Source organism: Cryptomeria japonica, chromosome 1 (genome assembly GCF_030272615.1).
Source record: "Cryptomeria japonica chromosome 1, Sugi_1.0, whole genome shotgun sequence".
NCBI lineage: Eukaryota > Viridiplantae > Streptophyta > Pinopsida > Cupressales > Cupressaceae > Cryptomeria > Cryptomeria japonica.
The window spans coordinates 446,966,910-446,989,577 of record NC_081405.1 but is presented as its reverse complement, the minus strand read 5'-3'; the positions used below and the strand labels follow the sequence as shown (position 1 = coordinate 446,989,577).

General features: G+C 40.0%; 1 protein-coding gene across 1 annotated transcript in view; it reads right to left on the bottom strand.

The window, feature by feature from the left end:
- LOC131064520 (valine--tRNA ligase, mitochondrial 1) overlaps positions 1 to 21,949 on the bottom strand; it is a 123,193-nt gene extending 101,244 nt beyond the window's left edge. The window contains 4 exon segments of the mRNA XM_059218558.1: positions 8,601 to 8,672; positions 8,755 to 8,955; positions 12,474 to 12,564; positions 21,828 to 21,949. Of these exon segments, the coding sequence (XP_059074541.1) occupies positions 8,601 to 8,672; positions 8,755 to 8,763 (81 nt within the window). The 5' untranslated portion in view covers positions 8,764 to 8,955; positions 12,474 to 12,564; positions 21,828 to 21,949.
- Positions 21,950 to 22,668: the final 719 nt, after the last annotated feature.

The window sequence follows — 22,668 nt, the reverse complement described above, 5'->3', positions numbered from 1 at the left end:
CACCAAGATCTTTCATTTCAAATTTAGCAGCGAGCTGAGACTTCAGTTCTGAAACCATACCTTTCCCTTTACCAATGAATAACATATCATCAACATATAATGCAATGAATAAGAAATGATCACCATCAGATTTATAATAAACACAGTGATCTGATTTAGAACGTTCAAATCCCAAACTCAACACATATGTATCAAATTTCTAGTACCACATCCTAGGACTTTGTTTGAGGCCATACAAAGATTTCTTCAACTTACAGACCAAATTATCTTTGCCTTTCACCACATAGTGCTCCGACTGTGTCATATAAATATCTTCCTCCAAATCACCATGAAGGAAAGCAGTTTTCACATCCATTTGTTCAACCTCTAAATCATAAGCAGTAGCAATAGAAAGCAAAAATCTAATGGACGTCATTTTTGCAACAGGAGAAAATATCTCACCGTAATCAACACCCTCAACCTGAGAGTAGCCTTTTGCAACCAACCTTGCTTTATACTTCTCAATGCTTCCATCTGAACCAATCTTTTTCTTGAACACCCATTTACAACCAACAGGTTTTCGTCCTTCAGGCAATGGTACAAGATCCCATGTATCATTCTTTTTCAAAGCTGCCATTTCTTCCTCCATAGCAATCTTCCAAGATTCTGCATCATTCATACCTAATGCCTCTTCTACAGATTTCGGTTCATCCACACTAGTATTCAGAGCAAAAATACATCTCCAATCATTAGGTGAATACCTTTCAGGTGGTTGTCTATGTCTTGTAGACCTTCAAACAAGCTGAGTTGGAGGTTCTTCCTCCTCTTCTGAAGATTCAGAGCTAGACGAGCTCTCCTCAACTTCTTGCCTATCTAGGGGTCTCGATTCAACTCTTTCAGGTGTAGAAGGAAGTTGAATCACATCTTCTTTTTTAGTCTGTTCTGGCTGCAATGTAGCAGAAGGAGACTTAATTTCTCTAAAAATAACACTTCTACTGTGAATTACCTTTTGTGCAACAGGGTCCCAAAGCTTGTATCATTTCACACCATAACTATACCCGATGAAGATACATTTCACAGCCTTGTTCTCCAACTTTGTTCGCTTCTCCTTTGGCACATGTGCATATGCCTCGCAACCAAAAACTCTAAGATGTCTCAATGAAGGCTTGTGACCTGACCATGCTTCCATAGGCGTTTTATCAACAAGAGCTGATGTAGGAGACCTGTTAATCAGGTAGCAAGCAGTGGCAACAACTTCAGCCCAAAACTTTTGTTCGAGACCAGCACCACTCAACATACTCCTAGCCTTCTCCATCAGTGTCCTGTTCATTCTTTCTGCAACTCCATTCTGCTGTGGAGAATACGGAGTTGTCTTCTGCCTGTTAATTCCACAGTCTTTACAGAATCTATCAAAATCATTAGAGCAAAACTCACCGCCATTATCAGTTCTCAAACATTTTATTTTCTTTCCAGTCTGCAACTCAACCATTGCTTTAAATTCTTTAAAACGACTAAAAACTTCAGATTTACTCTTTAGAAAATAAACCCATGTCCTTCTACTAAAATCATCAATAAATGAAACATAATATGTGGATTTTCCAATCGAAGAGACATCTACTGGACCAAACACATCAGAATGGATAAGATCCAAAACACCACAAGTTTTATGAGAACTCGAGTAAAACTGAACGCGGTTTTGTTTTCCATAAATGCAATGCTCACAGAAATCAAAGTCAAGATTACAATCATTCAAACCTTCAACAAGGTTTTTATTTTTCAAGGTCCTTAGACCCTTTTCTCCAATGTGGCCAAGTCTCTGGTGCCATAACATAGTCTTCTCTGCAGGTAACTTTGATTCAGACGAAAGAGCACCCTTAGGTACCCAAAAACCATTTCCATCTGCTGAAGGTGAAACCTTCAAATCTTCCAGTGAAGTATCCGCAGATTTACTTTTTACAGAAGTGCTATTACACTCAACAGTGTATGCTTCAAGCTTATACAAAGTGCCAAACCTGACACCTCTAGCAACTACCATAGCACCCTTAATCATCTTACATCCTGCTTCAGAAAAGACTACCTGCACACCCGCATCTATCAGTTTGCTCACAGATAACAGGTTTCGTTTTAATCCAGGGATATGCAGCACACCATTAATCCTTTTTATTCTACCATCAGAAAACCTGATTCTAACTTTACCTCGACCAACAATGTCTAGAGGTGAATCATCACCCAAGTACACCTTACCTCCATTAAATCCTTGATATTCAGAAAACCAATCTCTATTGGAAGTCATATGAAAAGATGCACCTGAGTCAATTAGCCAGGTATCATTACCTGCATGAGTCGCCAAAGCCGCAATAAATGCATCGCCATCTTCCTTGTCGGACTCAGAATCAGAATCGAACTTTTTCTTTTTCTTCTTCATCTTTTCTTCTTTGCAGTCCTTACGGATGTGACCCGGTTTACCGCAGTTCCAGCAAATGACTTTGGACTTTCCAGGAGATTTCGATCTCCCTTTGGATTTGGACTTGTCGCACTTCTCATTCTTCTTGCCTTTCTCCTTAGGTCTTCCACGAACGGTTAGGGCTTCCTTTGAACTGATGGATACCTTCCTTCGCATCTCTTCACCGAGTAGGGCACCCACCACGTCTTCAGATTTCAAAACAACAGAAGTACTACCGATAGCCATAACAAGAGAATCCCACGAATCAGCAAAGAACAAAGCAAGATCTGACATTTCTCCTCCTCGTCCATCTTAACACCGACGGATACTAATTGAGCCACCAACATATTGAATGCTTCCAGGTGGTCTGCAATTCGTCCACCCTCTTCCATCTTCAAGGAATACAATTTCTTTCTTAAGAAAATTTGATTTAATAAAGATTTCGCTTGATACATCTCACCAAGCTTAGTCCATAGCTTCTTTGCAGAGTTCTCTTCATGGACATTGATTAGAATAGAGTCTGCCAGGCACAGTCTGATTAGACCCTTGGCTTTTCGGTCCATAACATCATACTGAGCTGCCGCAGTAGGATCTGAGGGCCTTTGGACATTCGCATCAACAGCATCCCAAAGATCTCGATCTATTAGCAGATCTTCCATCTTCAGCTTCCACATCTCAAAATTATTTCCATTAAATTTCTCCACCTCTATTCTCCCTGACGAACTCGCCATCTGAATATTCCTGCAACAAGATCAAAAAGTGTCTTCTGCACAAGCTCCCACTCAAATCTGGATTAGTTCAAAAAACCCAACTGCCCACAATTGAAACCAAAGGTGATCAGGCTCTGATACCACTTGTAAGGAAGTTAAGTAGCGGAAACAACTTCCTACACTAACCTTGAGAGGAGGGTAATGCAAAACTTTTTCAGATCGTTACAATAGTTACAGAAAAATAGAAATAGATATAATAGCATTCATACCACAACACAATGATTTACGTGGGGAAAACCCTTTCGGGAGAAAAACCCCACACTCCAAAAGCAGCTCAATCTTTTATTCAGCAATCAAAAACAGATTACAACATACTTGCAGAGCAAGCTCTTTGCAGGAGTACCACTAATCAGAGATTCAGAGGCAACTCAATAGCCATAAGACTCTCTTTCACACAACCTCTATCTCACACACCTCATAAATAGGAGATACAATACAAGAAACCGTCAAACGGTATTACAAAACCATGGGCTAAAACCACCCAATAAGGTGTAGCCGACCTTATCTCCCTTCTAGATGCCCTATGACATGTTAAAGCACACATCAACACATGTCGCTCCCTTTTACAGCTCATTTATGTATCCGATACAAATTATTTTTCGTATTTCAGGAGTACAAACTTCCGGAGGCCATAACTTGAGAACCGGGTGTCCGATTGATGAACCGTTTGAAGCGCCGGAAAGCTCGCGAAGTGCTCTATCACCTCGTAACCCGCTGCGCCGGTTATGGCCACTTTTCAGGGCATTTCGGAGCCTCTAAAGCCCCCAAAATTAAGTTTAAACATTTTATCGCACCCCTCCAAGACGAAAACTTTAATATCTTCAAAACTAGTTGTGACCTTGAGACGCAACTTTACCGGAATGCTTATCTAGCCAACCAGAAGCTTCAGGGAGAGTTTCGCACCATTTCGTGCTCAAATGAAAACTTACTATAAATAGTAACCTCGCATAAATGCAAGGTTGAGACACCATTTTTCCCAACAAATGTTGGAACATAGGAATGTTCCCAAGAAATAATGAGTAGAAGTAGTATACACAGCAGTCTATCTCCTTAATCGGTCTCCCACACAAGTTGTTAAGGGGAAGACTACTGAGGAAGCTTGGACTAGTCGCAAACCCAGGATCAGTCATTTGAAAGTCTTTGGCTCTTTAGCATATGTTTGGATTTTAGATGCCAAGTGCTCCAAGTTGGATTCCAAGAGTCAAAAAATAATGTTCACAAGGTACAGTGGAAACCACAAGGATTACCACTTGATTGATGTAGAAACTGATCGTCTCATCTTCAGTCGTGGTGTTGTCTTTGATGAAGAACAAGAACCTTTTTACTTATCCTCGTCTGTGTAGAATTTTGAGGATCAACCTTTGAAGGCTACTGATTTGGGTGTTCGTCTTCCATTAGGTTCACCTAATGGGAGAGACGATGCAAAATCTAAATTTGATGATGCTCAACCTGAATTTCCTCCAGATGATGTCGATATTCAACTTGTTCCAGATCTAGTTCCAATTATTCCTCTTGCATCTGATGTTAGTCCTTCTACTCTTTGAATGGTGAGCTAAGACCATAAGTGATCTTCGTCCTGATGAGCTCATTGAGGGTAGATCTTCCAGAAATAAGAGCAAGCAGCAAACTACAGTCAATTTTGCTCTCATGGCCAACATTCACAATGTTTTTGAGCCCCAAACATATTCTAAGGCTAAAGGAATTCCTGAGTAGGAAAAGGCTATGGAAGTTGAACACCAGAGTCTTTTGAAGAACAACACTTGGGTCCTTTTTTATCTTCCACCAAGGAAGAAGCCCATTAGCTGCAAATGGGTGTATAAGGTTAAGTATAAAGCTGACGGAACCCTTGACAAGTACAAAGCTCATCTCGTTGCTAGGGGGTTCTCACAAAAGGAAGGCATTGACTATGAGGATACTTTTACTCTTACAACCAAGATGAGTACCATTTAGATTGTCCTTGGCTTAGCAGCTCAATTTAGTTGGAAAGTCCATCAGATGGATGTTAAGAGTGTATTCCTCAACGGTAAGTTGCAGGAAGAAGTCTATATGACGCAGCCTCCAGAGTTCAAGGTTGCTAGAAAAGAACATCAGGTGTGCAGGCTGGTGAAAGCACTCTATGGCCTGAAACAGGCTCCTCAAGCTTGGTACATCAAAATTGACAAGTACCTCACAAATCATGGCTTTCAAAGGAGTTCATCTAATTCTAATCTGTATGTCAAAAACACTGGTGGTGATATTCTTATCCTTGTTGTCTATGTTGATGACCTCATTATCACTGGTAGTTCGACACCTTTGATTGATCAAATCAAACAGAGTTTGTGCCAATCCTTTGACATGACAAACTTGGGACTTCTACATTATTTCTTAGGTGTTGAAGTTTGGCAGACTGAAGGTAGTATCTTCATATCTCATTCAAAGTATGTCTGTGGTCTGCTAGACAAGTTTCGGATGCAAGACTACAAACTTGCATCCACACCTATGGAGAAAGGGCTGAAGCTGACAGCCAAATTAGATTCACCTGTGGTGAATGAATCAGCATTCAAGCAACTGGTGGGCAATCTCATCTACCTTACTGCTTCTAAGCCTGATCTCAGTTTTGCAATGAGCTACATTTCACGCTTCATGACAGCCCCCAAGGCTGATCATTGGGTAGCAACGAAGCATGTGCTACGTTATGTGGAGGGCACTTTTGATTTTGGTCTTCTGTACAACAGGTGTCATGATCCTACACTCATTGGTTTTACAAACTCAGATTGGGCAAGTTTCGTTGATGACAGAAATTCAACATCTAGGTATGTTTTCAGTTTGGGATCTGGTGCAGTCACATGGACTAGCAAGAAGTAGCAGGCAGTGGCTCTTTCCTCGACAAAAGAAAAGTATCGAGGAACAGTTAAGGCATCTTGTGAGGTAGTTTGGCTTCAGAGGATGCTTTCAGACATGCAGATGTCTCAAGCAGATCCTACTCCCCTTTACTGTGACAATCAAGGGGTGCTCAAACTGGCCAAGAATCTAGTATTCCACGAGAGAACCAAGCATGTTGAACTTCATTGTCACTTCATTCGAAAGGTTGTTGAAGACAAATCAGTTCAGTTGTATGTTCCAACAAAGGATCAAACAACAAATATTCTCACCAAGTCTCTGAGCCCGGACAAGTTTGTAAAATTTAGGGGGCAACTTGGTGCAGTTGACAGATTGACCATTAAGGGAGGGTATTAGAATAATATTCTTATTATTTATTATTAATGGTCAATAATGTAACATAATGTACATATTAGTTAGTTTCTATTTTTCTTCTGTTTACGATTATTTCTTTATAGAAACATTGTCTTTGTAATTCTTTAAATGATCATTAGATCATTTCATTTAATTCATTCAGTTTTTTACCAAAACAATCTTTACTAATAAGTTTTGTTGGGTTCAGGTTTTGTTTTGGGTAGTTGTGTTACAACAGCTTCAATGTAGTGGGATGGGTGAAGATTGACAATTAAATATATAGCTCTATTTGTTAATTGAAGACTTCCCTGCCTTGGTCTGACTGCCCATCAGCCCATAGCTTTTTGATTCCTTGTCCTAAACCAACTTTTTTTAATCAAAAAAATATATATTAACATTAATTTATTATTTTATAACATTATAATTTTATTATTAATAAATATTCAATTTATTAAATTTATATACTGATAAAAAATACTTAATACACCTAAAGCAAATTCTTTGGGTCTTGCTTTCTCTGAAGGAGCTATCTTTCTCTCCAACCAAACTGTTTCTAAGATTTCCTACAAGGAATGGGTAACAGAATTGAACTAGCAAATTGGGCACACAAACAATAACAATTGTTCATAGTAGAATGAGGTGATGATGCCCAATCAATGAGCTCCTAAATAAATTTAAATCCCGCAGTTATATCTTTTATTTAAGTCTGTTAAACGGAACAGAGCATAAACTCCATATGGCTAACAATTAACCTGAAAAACGAAGAACAACTACATGAAGCATAAACTAAGCAATCACTGCAAAAGCTGGGACACAAATCGTAACTAAAATTCACTACCCTTCCTCTTGTATTTCCTTCAACACCTTTCCTCTGAAAATCTCGTCTTTTCCTTGGACAACAATTAGCATTTCATAATATTAAACAGGATTGATATTTTTTTCACAGCTCTGCAAAAAGACAACCCCGACTGCATTTACCACTGGATTCTACCCATGACTGCTGAGAAATAAAATCAGAATCCTTCTAACCACCAACATAACAGAGTTTGGAATGACAACATGACTGAAAATGCATCCCTCACAACTGCAAATGATCTTAACATCATGTAAAACCCTAACTGCACAAAAATACCACAATTGAAGTCAAAATTGGAAAGAAACTGTCAAATAACGCTAGAACCCAGAAAGGGGTCTGTCACAGAACCTAGGAATTCACAATTTCTATGACTAGTAGCATTTTTTTCACAGTTTCTGCTTCAGTGGTCTCAGCCACCAATAAAGGGCCTGAATTTGATAAAAAATTCTTCTCTGTTACTCATCATTGTAAAGTATAAGGTAAGGTCAATTTTTAGATCCTTGTCTGGCCAGCATACCTACTGGACACATGATATTTCCCTTGTTGGAAAAAGAGGCTTTTTTCACATTATCCTTACTTATACATATTATTCAAATTTGTATGCCTTGAGTTTCAACATCATGACCAACCAAACCGTCAATGCCACATTGTTGTTTGTGCCTATTTCTTTGTGGGAAGAATCTTCTCGAGGCACGTTAGATTAATTAGTCTGGACAGTTTGACTACAAAAAGTAGAATTGTTTGTGCAACGAAAAACAAGCTGGGCTTGGAGTTTGTTTCAAGACTCACACACAAAATACAATAGGTATATTGTAAACAATCAGAATTTATCGTTTCTATCTCTGAAACAGATCGAGGCAAACCAAAACCCATCAACAATTAAACAGATTAATGGGCAATAAATAATGAAGTTGGTGCAATCTCATTGAACAATACAGCTAATGGTCTATTATAATGCCCCCAAGTGGACATTAAGTTTTCAGAGAAGAGACAATTTAAAAAACTATTATGGATTTTGTGATTTTTGTTTCAAGATTAACACACTAAAAACAAAAGACTAATTATAAACAATCAGGAATTATGAGTTCTATCCCTTTAAAGAGCTCAAGGCTAACCATAACTCAACAATGATTGAACGCACTAATGGGCAATAAGCAATGGATTGGGTACACTCTCATCCAAACATACAGCAACTAGACCTATGATAATCCCCCCGCCTGGATATAGGTTTTAAGGAAAATGTCAATTTGTAAAAACAATTACAGATATATCAGGCCAAGATATATGCATAAATCCAATCTGGAATATCAAAGATGCAAGGATGCAGAATTTGGGTTACCTTTTCATCTTTCTTCTTCTTTTTCTCAGGATCTTCTTCTTTCTCTCCATCTGCCTGTGGAATTTCCTTCACCTGCCATTAATGAATAGTACTTCAGAAAATATTAAAAAAAAAAGAACTTTATTTAGAAGAAAGACTCGCGAAAATTTCTAACCAGTGCCATATGGGCGATCGAAGCTGCTGAAAGCCTGTTAGGATTAGTCACTCTGAAAATAAGAAAGGTGGACAGATAAGAAAAGACGGTGCTGCCTTCTCTCAGTCTCAATCTTAGGCTTAGGCTTGCTTATTTCATGCACTCATCACTGCCTTGTTCTTTCGTTGCAATGCGCCTTTATATCAGGTGAGGAGTTGGTCCCTATACCAAACACCAAAAGGAGAGTGAGTCATTGAACTCATGTGTCCTTGTCAAGAAAAAATGATTTTCATAGACAAGATTTGGAATATAGAGTAGCAATAGTATCGATACCAATGATCTATAAGAATATTTCCAAATAAATAAGTAGCTTGTTGGTACAAAATATTGAAGTGCATTGTGAAGGATTATCTTGAGCACCATTGGGAAGTCTGATGTGGTTGTTGTCTAGTGAATATAACGCAATCAAACCAATAACTCAACCATCAAAGGAAAATTATTGAGGCTTTGTGTGATTGTAGTCTCTATGAGAGATGTAAGCTTCCAATGTAGACACAAACGTTACTAGATGTCAGTGTAGAGCTGTTGAGACTAGCCTTTAATAAATAAGCTTGGGGAACAATCAAATATTCTTGCAAAAATTATTATAGATGTTGTGGTTTGCACGGGTCACTACTGAAAGATTATGATTTTATATTGATTGAAGAGGAATAATTGTCAACCTCAACATTTATTTGCAAGCAAAGAATGAAGTTTCTCTATTGTGAAGTGGAGTGTGGATTGTTGTAAAATCATTTATATAACTATTTGTAGAAGATGTGCAATTGCAACTAATCTAAGATTGTACAAGCCACATTGGTGCCTCAAGTGATGTTTTGGATCTAATATTCGTTGTTGTGTGCGCAAATAATCAAGGGAGAAAGATTTTGGAACCTTCTCCCTTGGATTTACACATAGTTGTAGAAGCAAGTATGCGGAAATATCATGTGGCTCAAAAAGATTCTAGAGTAACTCTTACACTTTGCAAATATCTTTACCCTTGGCTATAGTGTAGCCATTGAGGGCAAATTTAGTGAACTACAACTATGTGAGTTAATCACATGCCTTGTACCGGCTACTTTTGGCATTAAAGAAGTTCAAGTGTAAATAAACTTTTTCTTTTAGGGAAAATAGTTGAAGCTTCCTTCCCTAACGATAAATTCTCTCTACATCTTATTACTTTGTGTCATGACACAAAGAGGGATGAGGGCACCAAAATGTTGAGAACGTGGCAAAGTGGAGCTAGCACCAAGCAAAATAAGACCAAACATTTACTATTTGATACCAACAATCAAATTTTAGTTTAGAGAGGAAGTTTGGGTGTAGCAACAAGGTTATGTCCCAATAGCAATAATAGAGATAGATTTGTGTATGTTCTAGGTGCTTGAAATGTGAAGGCTTTGTAAATGTGAAGCCCACTGTCTTGCGGTAGGAATTAAAGCTTATGGATGTCCATTGGGTCATCCAAAATCTAGAGTTTTACTAAGCATCCTAATCTTGAACAGCATTATCAAACCCTAAGCATATGGGTGCTCATGCCAAGTGGATATTGAGGCTAGGTCCAAAGGAACCTTGTAGGTAAAATACATCGAGGAACCTTGTTCATTAAATTGTAGTACCAAAAAAATTTATGATTCAGAGGTTATTAGGTCTAATATGTCTTTATAACTACCCCAGTTAGGAATGTCTCTTGTGTGATTCATAATGTTGATACATGTGTGGTCAGGATATATTGTAACCTAATAACTTGTTTACATGATAGTTAAATTAGGAAATAAAATGTAAGCTTTTAGGTGAAGTAATGGATGCATATATTATACAAAGATTTAAGATATAAGAACATTAAAATTTTTGTTTAATTGAAACTTGAAATGGTAAAATGATAGCTAGAAGGATAGCCTAATTGAATTAGGTGATATTGTTTGCAATTTCCTTACATGAATCAAATAGATTACATTGTGATATTGAGATGATTATGAGCTTTATGAATTAGATTGTTTGGAAAGAACGTAGTTGGCATACATGGGATATTTCATGTAATCAATTATGAGAATTGAATTAGGTACAAGCATGTGAATGTGGGTGTTTATTTATGTTGCTTCGGCTTTGATATTATTGGGCATATTAATACTTTACTCCTAAGTGTGCAGGTGTTTTATTCCATGGGCCATGGAAACTGGAGACTCCCCAAGAATCCTGTACACTAGCAATGAAGCCAAGACTTCAACCCATATGGAAGGGCTAAAGTCTCAAGTGTTATGTGCTTAATTTCATGATTTATTGAGATGCATGTGTTGAAATGTTTTCTGTTAAAATATTTTGATGGGTAGAGTCCATGTTTGAAGGTAAGGGGGTTGTATTTCATCATTTTATCCTCCATTCCTAGATGCATACTTTATGGGTACTTATGGGGGGTTTTAAAAGCTTGGATTTATGTTTTCTTGACATTTTTAGACACCCAAATGGGGTACCATGGGGTAGGGGGGCTATTTAAGGCCATAACTTGTAAAATAAATAAGATTTGACCTTCATAAATTCCCTTGTAAGAGGGTGGCAGATTTTGAGTATTGGGGGATGGTATGTGTTTTCAAATCTCATTTATGATGAGGGACTTATCGAGGTAGAGTGACCGAGCACACCCACCCTCTGTCAATGGTTTGTGAGCTTCATGTTGGAGAGGTACGCTTCACACACTTCATCATAAATCTCACATTAAAATGGGAGCACGTTTTGGGATTGGAGTTTGAGGAGTCAAGGAGAGAGTGACACTTGTCACCCTCTCCTTGAAAGAAATTCATATATGAAGTTCTATAAAACTTCCAAGAAAGAGGAGGCAAGGAGTTCTTTTTTGGCTGCAACTTACATTTTGTTTTGGGAAAGGTTTTGGATCTTGACAGATAGAGGGCTGGAAGTTTGGAGCTCAAATTCTACTTCTCTACTTGGTGCTTGATTGTTGATGTAGGAGATCCCATTTATTGTTCTTTTAATGTTTTCATTCATTAGCCTTTACTATGTATGTAAAATGTGAGTGAAAATTTATGTGTTGTGTATTGGGTTGTAAAACTAAAACCCATGCTCACCCATGGGTGGGAAGAGCAGCCACAAGAGGGTGAAAGGGGAGGGCCCTCTACGGGGAGAAAACTCTCATCCTTGTAAAGGAGAGATCCTTGGAAATGACTACCCCATTGTTTTCAATTTGTTAAGTGGGAGGAAGAAAATGTTGTTGGGTATGAATACCCTTGGCTTGTGTTGTAAGAAGTTGGAAGGAGCTGGAAATGGAAATTTATTATGCTATGTGTATTGGTCTCCCCATGAGAGTGTTGTCCACTCTCTCACGCCATTAATCGATTCTATGTGAAATCCAAAGTGTTCAATTCTTGGGAGGGAAATGTTGTTTGTTATTTATCACTGTTTGCATTATGTGTTTGCTTGTGTGTAAACCCAGTTCTTTGTGGGAGTCTTCTAGCTCAGGGGTGGTTGGTTTTCCAGCCTATGCTGGGAGGTGAGCATTCCATGGCCTCTTGAAAAGCTTGTTGTTCATGTGCAGATGGATGGAAATTTAGAGTTGCTTGTAGTTTGAGGGAAATAAAGTTCTACTCTATTATGCAATGCTCTTGTAAACAGTATTGTATTGTTAAAGTTGTATTATAACCTCAAAGAAATAGAAAGAGAAAAAAAAGTTGGGGGATGTTCATATAAACCTGTATGGTATTCTTGTCAAATGAGTGTGATTGCCATTTTAGATCTGCAATAAAACCCTTTCAAATAATTGTAACTGTATGGATTTCATTCCTGGTAAAGAAAAATGAAGAATTGTATTAATGTTTTAAAACTACATTGTTTACTCAGTATTGAAGAAGATAGAAAATATGTATCAATCGATCTTATAATCATACAATTATTTATTGTGTTGTATTAAAAATTGAAGCATTTACTCAGTTCATTTGAAGGTCAAGTATGTTGCTCACTTTAGGGTCTAATTTACATGCTCTATTAAATATTTCTTTATGTTCTAATGGTGAAAGGGAGTTTTGTGTCACGTTGTGAAAAATAGTATTCTTGCTTGTAAAGAGAGAGGGAGAGAGACAGAGAGAGCGAGAGGAAGGAATTTGTATATGCATATAATTTTACATTGACTGTTTTTGATAATAAAGCAGCCAAAACAGGGGGGCTGACTCGGAAAAAACAGCAAGCCTCAAAAGAGAGCTAAACCAGCACACACACAGCTGCCAAACAGCAGTCAACCAATCCCTACCTTAAACATCAAAAACAAAAACCGCCTATAGCTATTGGATAACCCAAAATTGAAACCAATCTCGTCCAAATAGCACCTTAAACAGCAGATAACCAGCATATTGTTCATAGTATAATAACTGAGGAAAGTAGCAAGAGTCTTAAACTTAACAGGGATCTAGCCGATCTAGAAAATAAAACTATAAGAAAAAGGAAAAGCTTCCACCATTAAACATGTTTTCCAGCTCCCAAGTGTTGTGAGAGCATGAGCCCAGTCCAATCTTCAGCAAGGAACTCAAACAGTTCCTTCATGGTGTCGCCTTCCAGCCCGCCCTGATCCAATTTCTCCTGGTGCAACAGGCACATTGAAGTAGCTAAGGAGTGCATAACCTTTATGGCGAATTTCCCAATTTGGTCGACATGGGACTCCAGATAATCCAGCTTCTTCTTCACACCATTCAGGTCCTCGGAGATAGCATTACAACCCGCACACTGCACCACCTCCTCCTTCTCCCCACCTTCAGCAACAGTCTCCCCACCCTCAGACTTTCTTCCATCCTCCTCAGAGATATGCGGGGGGGAAGTGTTAGAATAAGGGGAGGCAGTCTTATTATCATCCTTGTTTATCTCAAAGTCAGGGGCCTTAGTACCCAGCTTAGAGGAATCCAAGCCTTTCGTAGCCTCCATCTCATCATCAACCTTATCACTTTCAGCCTTCTCACAATCTTCCTCCTCCTCATTAACATAGTCCTTTCTAACAATGATTTGTTTCATCCGAGGTTTGCCAGCAAACCTGTGGGATCTACGCGGGGTCACACCATCCTTCACGTTAGACTCGACTAACAGGATTTTAAGTTCTTTCTTAGGTTTCTTGGAGGTGGGTTTAGCAGCGGAAGGGTTGCCTTTGTTTTTCTCCCCAATTTTGGGGGAAATGAGAGGGGCATGGTCAGGGGATTGACAAGGCGTAACAGGCTTTTTCGAGGTCTTTTTGAGACCTTTTTTAGAACCAGCAGGGGGGCCTTGGATGGAGGGAGAAGGTTGAACAGAGATGGGTTTAGGGGGACACGAGGCCTTGTGGAAGTTGTAGAGCCGAAACATCAAACCCTGGTGGAGGATGGTGTAATTGCTATCTTGAGTCATGCAATGACGGACATCTTTAACAGTACACTCTAAGGCGTGTAGTAAAAAGAACAGGAAAGAAATAGTATCATGGTTGCGAAAGTGATTGAGCAACGAGAAATGGTAATAATAGAAAACACCATACCTTCCCTCAAGGGTAAAGTATTTCATAATAATTTTGCACACCTGGTCCCACGGGTATGGAAGGCATTTCCTATTGAAACCCCCTCGCATTTTGACAGGTTCCTCATCCTTTTTGTAGAAGCGGTTCATACTGGTCTCATCCGCGACCCTGTTGGTTTTCTTCCACTTCCTTCCCTCAATTGAAAGACCCATGGCCTGGGAAATGACTTCCTCGTTGATTTCAAATGATATATCCCCCATAACAACTCTCCTGTCATTCCAGTTTCTCACAAACTGCATGGAGAGGTTTTCGTCAAACTGAGTCATGGCTTCCATGAACGAGATGATGCCCCCTTCCTTGGCGTACATCCAAACGCAAGGGTCATTGCGAAAGCAGTCGTCAATAGTGTCTGGCTCAGCCTGGACTAAATCTCCCCCCATAATAGCTTCCTCCAGAGTGATGTTGGGATGCAGCGCAGACCAGAAAATGGTTATGCAAAGGGAAAAACCAGAGCAGAAAAGAAAAATCGACCGAGAATTAGCTAAATTGAGGTGAGAGCTGCAATCATTATCTTTTGTGGTGTTTCCCAAGGCATGCGTCCGCCAGCTCCAGTAAGCATGCGAAGGGACACCTCTTAATTCATCCGCCAACTTGCAAGATCTTCATTATGGAGAAATCTTAAGTTCCAGTTATAGTAATAAATGATGTACTTGTTATGGTTAGTCAAGTTAATGATTAAAAGTTGGTGCTTCAATCCTTCAGTAATACAATTATCAGTGGTTGGCCACGTCATCACTAGACCGATGCACAGGAGAAGATGGGGACCACCGGAAGCCACCTTGGCGTATCCCGCCCAATTTGAATTTGAATTTCCCTCCTGCATCTTAGCATCGCAGACGGGCCAAAACGACCCCCCGTAAAAAAGGACATAGCACATCATTGGCAAGTAGAGAAATTCTGGTCTCTCCCAATTAGGGACTTTTGTCTGTCAGAAAGAGAATCAAGGTGTCTCCAGCACCTCATACCAGTTAACTCAAGGCCTATCGCAGCCAGAGAGTCTGCCACCGAGTTACCCTCTCTGTAAATGTGTTGAATTTGAAATTCCTCAAGCCAGATAATCATGGACCAAATGTCCTTGATAATGTTGTTGATAGTCCAGCTAATCCCTGAAACTCCTTTAGCCACCTCAATAATCAGCTTAGAGTCCCCTTCAATGATCAGTCTTTTAGCATTGATGTCGAGGGCCAATTTAAGCCCCCAGAAGAGAGCAAGGGCTTCAGCCATGTTACTCGAGACAGAGTCAAAATTCCCCGCATAGGCCAGAATCAGGTTGCCCAAGCTATCTCTAATAATTCCACCTCCTGACGCAACACCACTGCAAGCGGCACCATCGAAGTTAAGTTTGAGCCATGAGGGGGGCGGAGTCAACCATCTAGTGTTAAGACTCTCCATTTTTTTTGAGTTGTCATATTGAAAGAAATTGTCTAGCAGATTCCATATTCTAATCCAATTGCAATCCATCACCAAAGGGGTTGATTGTGGAGTTTTCCATTTGCAGACCAGAGCGTTCTCTCTGAGGAGCTTTTTAGTTGTGCCAACCACCGTTTCAACAGAGTTATTCATTTCATGGAAGATCCGATTGTTCCTTTCCTTCTAGATATGCCAATAGATATGGGGAGGGATGAGTTTCCAAAACTGTCTAATCGACTGGTGGGCCTAGGGGCACTTCCATTTGCTGATAAACTGTTGCAAGTCTTCTAAGAAGGTCCACACAATATCAAATTTTTGTAAAACTTTGTGCCCGACCGTAGAAGCGAATGGTCAATGGATAAAAAAATTATTTATGCTTTCCTCAGCACAGTTACACATGACACACAGGTTGGAAAGCAGGAAGCCTCGCCTTTTAAGGTTATCAATAGTAAGGATCTTCCCATGCAGAGCCGTCCACCAAAAGAAGTTAATTTTAGGGATAAGCTGAGAGTTCCAAACTTATCTCCAGCTGTAGCAATCATTCACAGGGGCAAACAGGAGATTTTAGGCCGACTTAACACTGAAAGACCCTGAGGGATTCATAGCCCAAACAAACTTATCAGTATGAGTGAAAAGGGGGATCTTGACCTTCTCAAGAAGAGATTGTAACTCGCCAACCAAATGATCCCAATGAGTATTATTTCCCAGACCATCAACAAGCCTCAACCAACAGCGAGAGGGAGAAATGTAGTTTATCACAAGATTACACAACGAGTCCTTGAGAGTTCCCATGAGGCAACTACAGTGGGAAGAGGCCAGGGGTCTACGGCCATTCCAATTGTCTTTCCAAAATCTGATCTTCTCACCATTGCTCACCTGCCATTTTAGACTCTGTTTAAGCAGCTTTCTGTTTTTGACAATGTTGTTCCATATCTTAGACCCAGGTGGAAGCTCATTAGAAGAAAGAAGGGAAGAGAAGGCGGTGTGATTGAAATACTTAGCCCTCATGATCTTGCACCAGTCAGCTTTGTCCTTCGTAAGATTCCAACCGATTTTAGTCAGCAAAGCCTTGTTCAGGTCTGAAATTTTTCTGATCCCAAGGCCTCCCATGTACTTAGGTTTGCACACCACCTCCCAATTGACTAAGCTAATTCTGGACTTTTCCTCCATCCCCGTCCACAGAAAACTTCTTTGGATTTTCTCAAGTTTCTCAGCCATAGCAATGGATATCTTGAATAGAGAGTAAATAGACCGGGACACCTTGAAGAAAGGTCGATAGAAGTTGGAGTTTACCCGCACTACTCAGGGTCTTTCTAGTCCAGCCAACAAGTTTTTTCTGCATTCTTTCTAAGATTGACTCCCAAAAATGGGAGGTGACCTCCTTAATTGTGAGGGGAAGACCCAAGTAGAAATCGAGGAGATCAGCAGCACAACATCCAAGGATATGCATAAGTTTACCTTGGAGATTTCTATCAGTGTTGAAAAAATATATTTTTCTCTTATTATAGTTGATGAGTTGTCCTGAGGCAAGAACGTAATCCTCCAGCAGGTGTTTCCATTCTTTAGCTTCTATAACAGACGACTGGCCAAACAGGAAGGTGTCATCAACAAATTGTTGCATAACCACTGGGGGAAGGGTAGAAGCAGCTTTCACCCCCGAGATTTTTTTGGTCCTAATTAAATGGGAGAAGTTCTTTCTCAAAACTTCAGCCACCATAATAAACAAATAAGGTGAGAGAGGGTCCCCCTGCCTTAGACCTTTCCCAGCCTTAAAGAAACCCCAAGGGGTGTCGTTGACAATCACCGAGTAGTGAACACTTTCCACTGCCACCTTGATAATATTGATGGATCTTCCCTGGAAACCCATCTTGGAAAGAACAGCATACAGGAACTTCCAGTTAACGTTATCGTAAGCCTTAAAGATGTCAAGTTTAAGAGCCATACCTGGGTTGCGACTTTTCTCCATGGAGTGGATGACCTCATGGGTAGTAATAACTGTATTGAGAATCTGCCTGCCCGAAACAAAACCCCTCTCAGAGAGGCTAATGCATCTTTCAAGAAGCGATTTAATTCTGTTGACAACAACTTTAGAGAAGATCTTATAGACTGAGTTACACAAGCTGATTGGGCGGTAATCAGTCATACACTTTGGGTCAAGAACTTTGAGCACCAAAACAATGAAAGTGTTATTTAACTTCTTCAGAAGGTTCCCAGTGCGAATGAAGTCCCTAGTAGCTTTGGTTAGGTCATACTTTACAGTTTCCCAGAACATCTGAAAGAAAGCCGAGGGGAAGCCGTCGGGTACACGGCTCATCAATAACTCATTATCAGCATCATTCAGGACTTGAGGGATAAGACCGAGAAGCTTATCACTAACCTTAGCAGGTTCGTTGGCCCTGTCATTCGTGTAGGCATTAGCAAAGTGTAGGGAAGCCCATTGGCCAATCTCGCTATTCTCCACCAGCTCCTCATTCCTGTTATTGAAAATGGATCGAATAGTGTTCCGCCTCTTGTGCTTAGAAGCAGATCTGTGAAAGGAGGCGTTCATGTCCCCCTCAGTTAACCAGTGGACTCTGGATCTTTGCTTCCAGTAGATTTCTTCAAGGTTCCTGATTTCTTTCCATTTTGTCTCCACCCTTCCTCCTCTTTGTAGATATCCATAGAGGTGGTCCCCTCTGCAATGGTTATCTGGAGGCAGTCCAAATTGGTTTTAGCCTCCTTTCTCTTGAAGATATCCCCAAAGGAAGATTTGCTCCAGGCTTTGACCTCCCTATTGATTATCTCCAGCTTTTTAGCTATTCTAAACATAGCAAAACCTTGAACAGGGGAGTTCCACCATATTTGGATACAGTGTTTAAAATTCGGGTGAGAGTGCCACATAATCTCATATCTAAAGGGTATGGGGCCCAGGGTCGGCTTGTCAACCCATGAAAGGAGGATCGGGGAATGGTCAAAGATAGTGCGCGGGAGAGACAAGAGCGAGGAATTGTTGCCAAGGTTCCACTTGGCCGAGATTAGAAACCTATCCAACCTGACCTGAATCAGATTGGAGCCTATTTTGTTGTTAGACCAGGTGAAAGGATTCCCTTGGAGGTCAAAAATAAGTAACTCATTATTCCTAATGAAGTCAACAAAGTCAAGCATACTATCACTGTAGTTAGTTAGACCTCCAAGCTTCTCAGAGGAAAAAAGGGGGGTGTTAAAGTCACTAGCTAACATGAACATAGCCTCCCTATTATTAGTCATGAAGGTAGTGATTTCTTCCCAGACCCGAGCCCGACCATGTCTAGTATTAGGAGCATAAATGTTGAAAAAATACCAAGAGAAGTTGTTCATAGTGAACCTGGTAGTAAGAAAGTTGTGAGAAATGTCAACTGCGTTCCCATCCAATTTGCTCTTATTCCATAGAGTACCAATTCCTCCTGAAGCACCCTCTGCCTCGCCATAATGGAAAGCAGCACCCGGCCATATACTGTCCACGAGCATAGCAAAATTTTGATAAGTCATTTTCACCTCCTGGATTAGAATGATATCAACCTTATTGGTAACTATGCTTTGCTTAAGAGCATACTGCTTCTGGGGGTGATTTAAACCCCTTAAGTTCCATAAAAGGAACTTCATTTCTTGCCTTTTTGAGATGTCTCTAGAGTTAATTGCCTTCCACTGGCAATTTTCCTGGCCATTACCTTAGTTCTGAGGGTCCTCTTAGAGGGTCTACCTGGCTTAGAGTCGTTTCCCACATTCGCCTTCTTATTTCCTCTAGTTTTTCTTTTCGGTTCCTGCCATTCCCCTTTCTCTTTATTTACAAGCGAAGACAGGGCAGAACAAATTCCATGAGAGAGAAAAGTGATCTCCCTAGTAGATCTAGTAGTAGAGGAGGAGGAGGTCAGATCCAGAACGATCCCTTTGGAAGGCGTGGGCCCAACCCCAGTGCTCCAAATGCTTCCCCCGCTATTTCCCATAGTGTTGGGATTCAGCTGCATGAGCACAGGCTGAGTGGTCTCGTTGTGTCCTTTCTTCTCTCTGAAACACAGTTCTGCATTCAAACCTTCTTGTTCTACCTTCATTTGGGAGATCTCTCCATCTTCTAGGTCCGGGCCCAAGCATCTTCCCGAGGAGGGAGGTGTCGTCTTGGGGTCAGGGGTTTGCATCATATTAAGAATACCTTCCAAGAAAGGGTAGCCCTCCTCAATAGTATCTTGAGGACCCTCTTTTTCCTTCAAGTCCATGGTTTGACCCACAAAATTGTCAACAACCGAGGGGTTGGGGGGGTAACAATCTGAGCTTCCTCCACATTGACAATACCCGAGGATGACAACTTCTCCTTCAACTTTTCCTCCAGAGGTTGAGGGGTCGGGTAGTCAGCAATAACATGACCGTGTTTTTCACACCTTTGACAATAAAGGGAGGCGTTCTCGTAGACAATAGCCTGCACCCATTTACCCCATTTGGATTTTAGAGCTATGAAATTAGGGGGGGGTTGTTAACAGCCACATTCACACAAAGGCGAGCATAAACAAGTCTAGACTTCTGCATCGTCACATTATCAACAACAACGAACTGACCAAACGAGTTACCAATCCATCTAAAAATGGTGTCATCCCAGAACTCCAGAGGGAGGCCAGAGAGTCTGATCCAAACCGATGCCAATCTGAGGAGGTCTGCACTAGGCTCAAACCCCGACTTCCACTTAGAGAGAGTTAGGCAGTGTTTGCCGTAAGACCATGAACTAGACATAATATAAATGAAGTCTTCTTCTGCAGTGAATCTGAAAAGAAAGAGCCCCCCCAACTTAGCAGAGATAGAGACACTACCTTTTAGTTTCCATCTAGAGCCAGCCCATCTTCTGACCATATCTATAGTGGGTTTGAAGGCTATGAATTTCCCCACCAAGCAGAGGTGTAGGGAGGAAGCAATATTATCCATAATACTGTCGGGGAGACAAATCTCGAGGCCATCCTCTCCAACAGTTACCTTAGGCAGTAACGTAGATGACCCTAACTTAGAATTTCCAACAAGGGCACCTTTCCAGGTGCTCGCTTGAGCATCCCTAGACAAAGGCCCCACATCATCAGACTTGGGAACCTTGTGAGGAGAATCCAAGTTGGAGGTTGCAAGAGGAATTTTCTCAAAGGAGGGGGCCTCGTGCAACAACGCATTACAAGCGTCAACGACACCAACCGAGGGAGCCCACCCAACACTCTAGGAATGCAACACAAGAGCCAGATCTGGACACACCTGCAGGAGAGAAGGGGGGATCATGATCCAGGGAGGACGGGCCCTCCCCAGCAGAATCGACAGCCATTGCGGGAATTCAAAAGACATCAGAGTAGGAAAGTTGCAGAGTGGGAATGAAAAAATGCTCCCACTAAAGGAATGTTTGGTGAGAAATCTAAGTTCACCCAAGGTCCTAAAGTTGTGATTCACTCCCCTTTAGGAGGCACAGGAAGAAAATATATGGATATCAGCAACATTATGATACAAAGAGAATACAATATTTGCTAGCTGCAGTATCACCTATAATTTCCACGTAGGAACATGGTTCTTCCTGTACTTGTACTTTCTCAAAAGAAAAATAAGAATAATACACTTGCACTCCCTGTCACTAGACTTTTGTTCATTACTTTTTTAGATGATAAGGTAACTTAAATAGCCCTCTTTTAGTAGCTGTAAAGAAATGGAAAAAAAAGAAACAGTTTGATAGAAGGGCGGATGCAGCTATTACATTAATGTATCCTTAAACAAACTGCATTTGGATTATTGCTTTTCCCCTTTCAGACCAGTGGCGCCTCATTCCTCAAGTTAACATGTGCATAAACCAATAGATGCAGACCTTGAAAAAAATTGGTTTAATAAAAAAATGACAAAGAGAATAACAATAAATAATGAACGCAAGGAAGACTGGGCAAAGTCGTGCCCTCTAGAATGTGACGGAGCTCCGTGGGAGGGCGCAAACCCCTAAATCTAGTCAATCCCTTTCATTTCCCTATGACGAGTAGAGGCAGATTTTGAGAAGTAAAACTCAAAAACAAAAAACAAAAAAAAAAGAAAAGGAAAATAGTGTGATACTGGAGCAGAGGATAGGACGCCCCAGCGGAGAATCCATTACCATGAAAATAGTCGCCTTACGCCCTATCCTTCCGCCCCTGCTGCTGCAAACAGTGGCTCAAAGCGCCCTAGTAGGGTTAATGTTAGGCAAGAGCAAAGAAATTTAAAAAAATAAAATCCAGTTTAAAAATGTTAAATGAAGGTTTTATTATCTTTTAAGCAAAGAAATGGTTAGTGAATAATGATGGGAATTATTTCTACAAATATTGTCAGCATATCTATATTTTGAAAAATTAATATAAAGAATCACGAGAGACATTAAAAACTATTCGTTTTGATCTTGCAAACACTTATCATTTTATTCCAACTACTTAGCCATTTAGTTTACACTTTAAAATAGTAATTACTCTATTCTTTATTAAAGTAAAAAAGTTAAATTTATTCTTATACTTAAAAATAGTCTCACCTCGAGCATTCTTCATCTAATTGACATGCAAAAGTATTAAATAATCAATTTTTAAAATAAAAAAATTGTTTTTTTTAACTATTGAATAAAGAACATGACATAATATTGGTAATTACATGTGATTTTTTTAATCTTAAATATTGAGTTTGAAATAGACTATACAGTTGTTTCATTCTATTTGTGTTAGTGGAATGTCTACCCTACACATATCTTATTTTTGCAAACTCGTACCTACCTCATATCAATCCTAAAATTGTCTGTTTTAAATGAATTTTCCAGTAAAATTTCCAAATCTTAAAAAAGTTGGACTCTTTACTAAACTCCGTGATTTGGAATTTTAGGTAAGAACACACTTAAGCGAATAATTTATTCTACCTAGATAGTTTTCTTTGAAATTTTTGCTAAGGACTAAGCTCCATTCTAGTCCAAATGGATT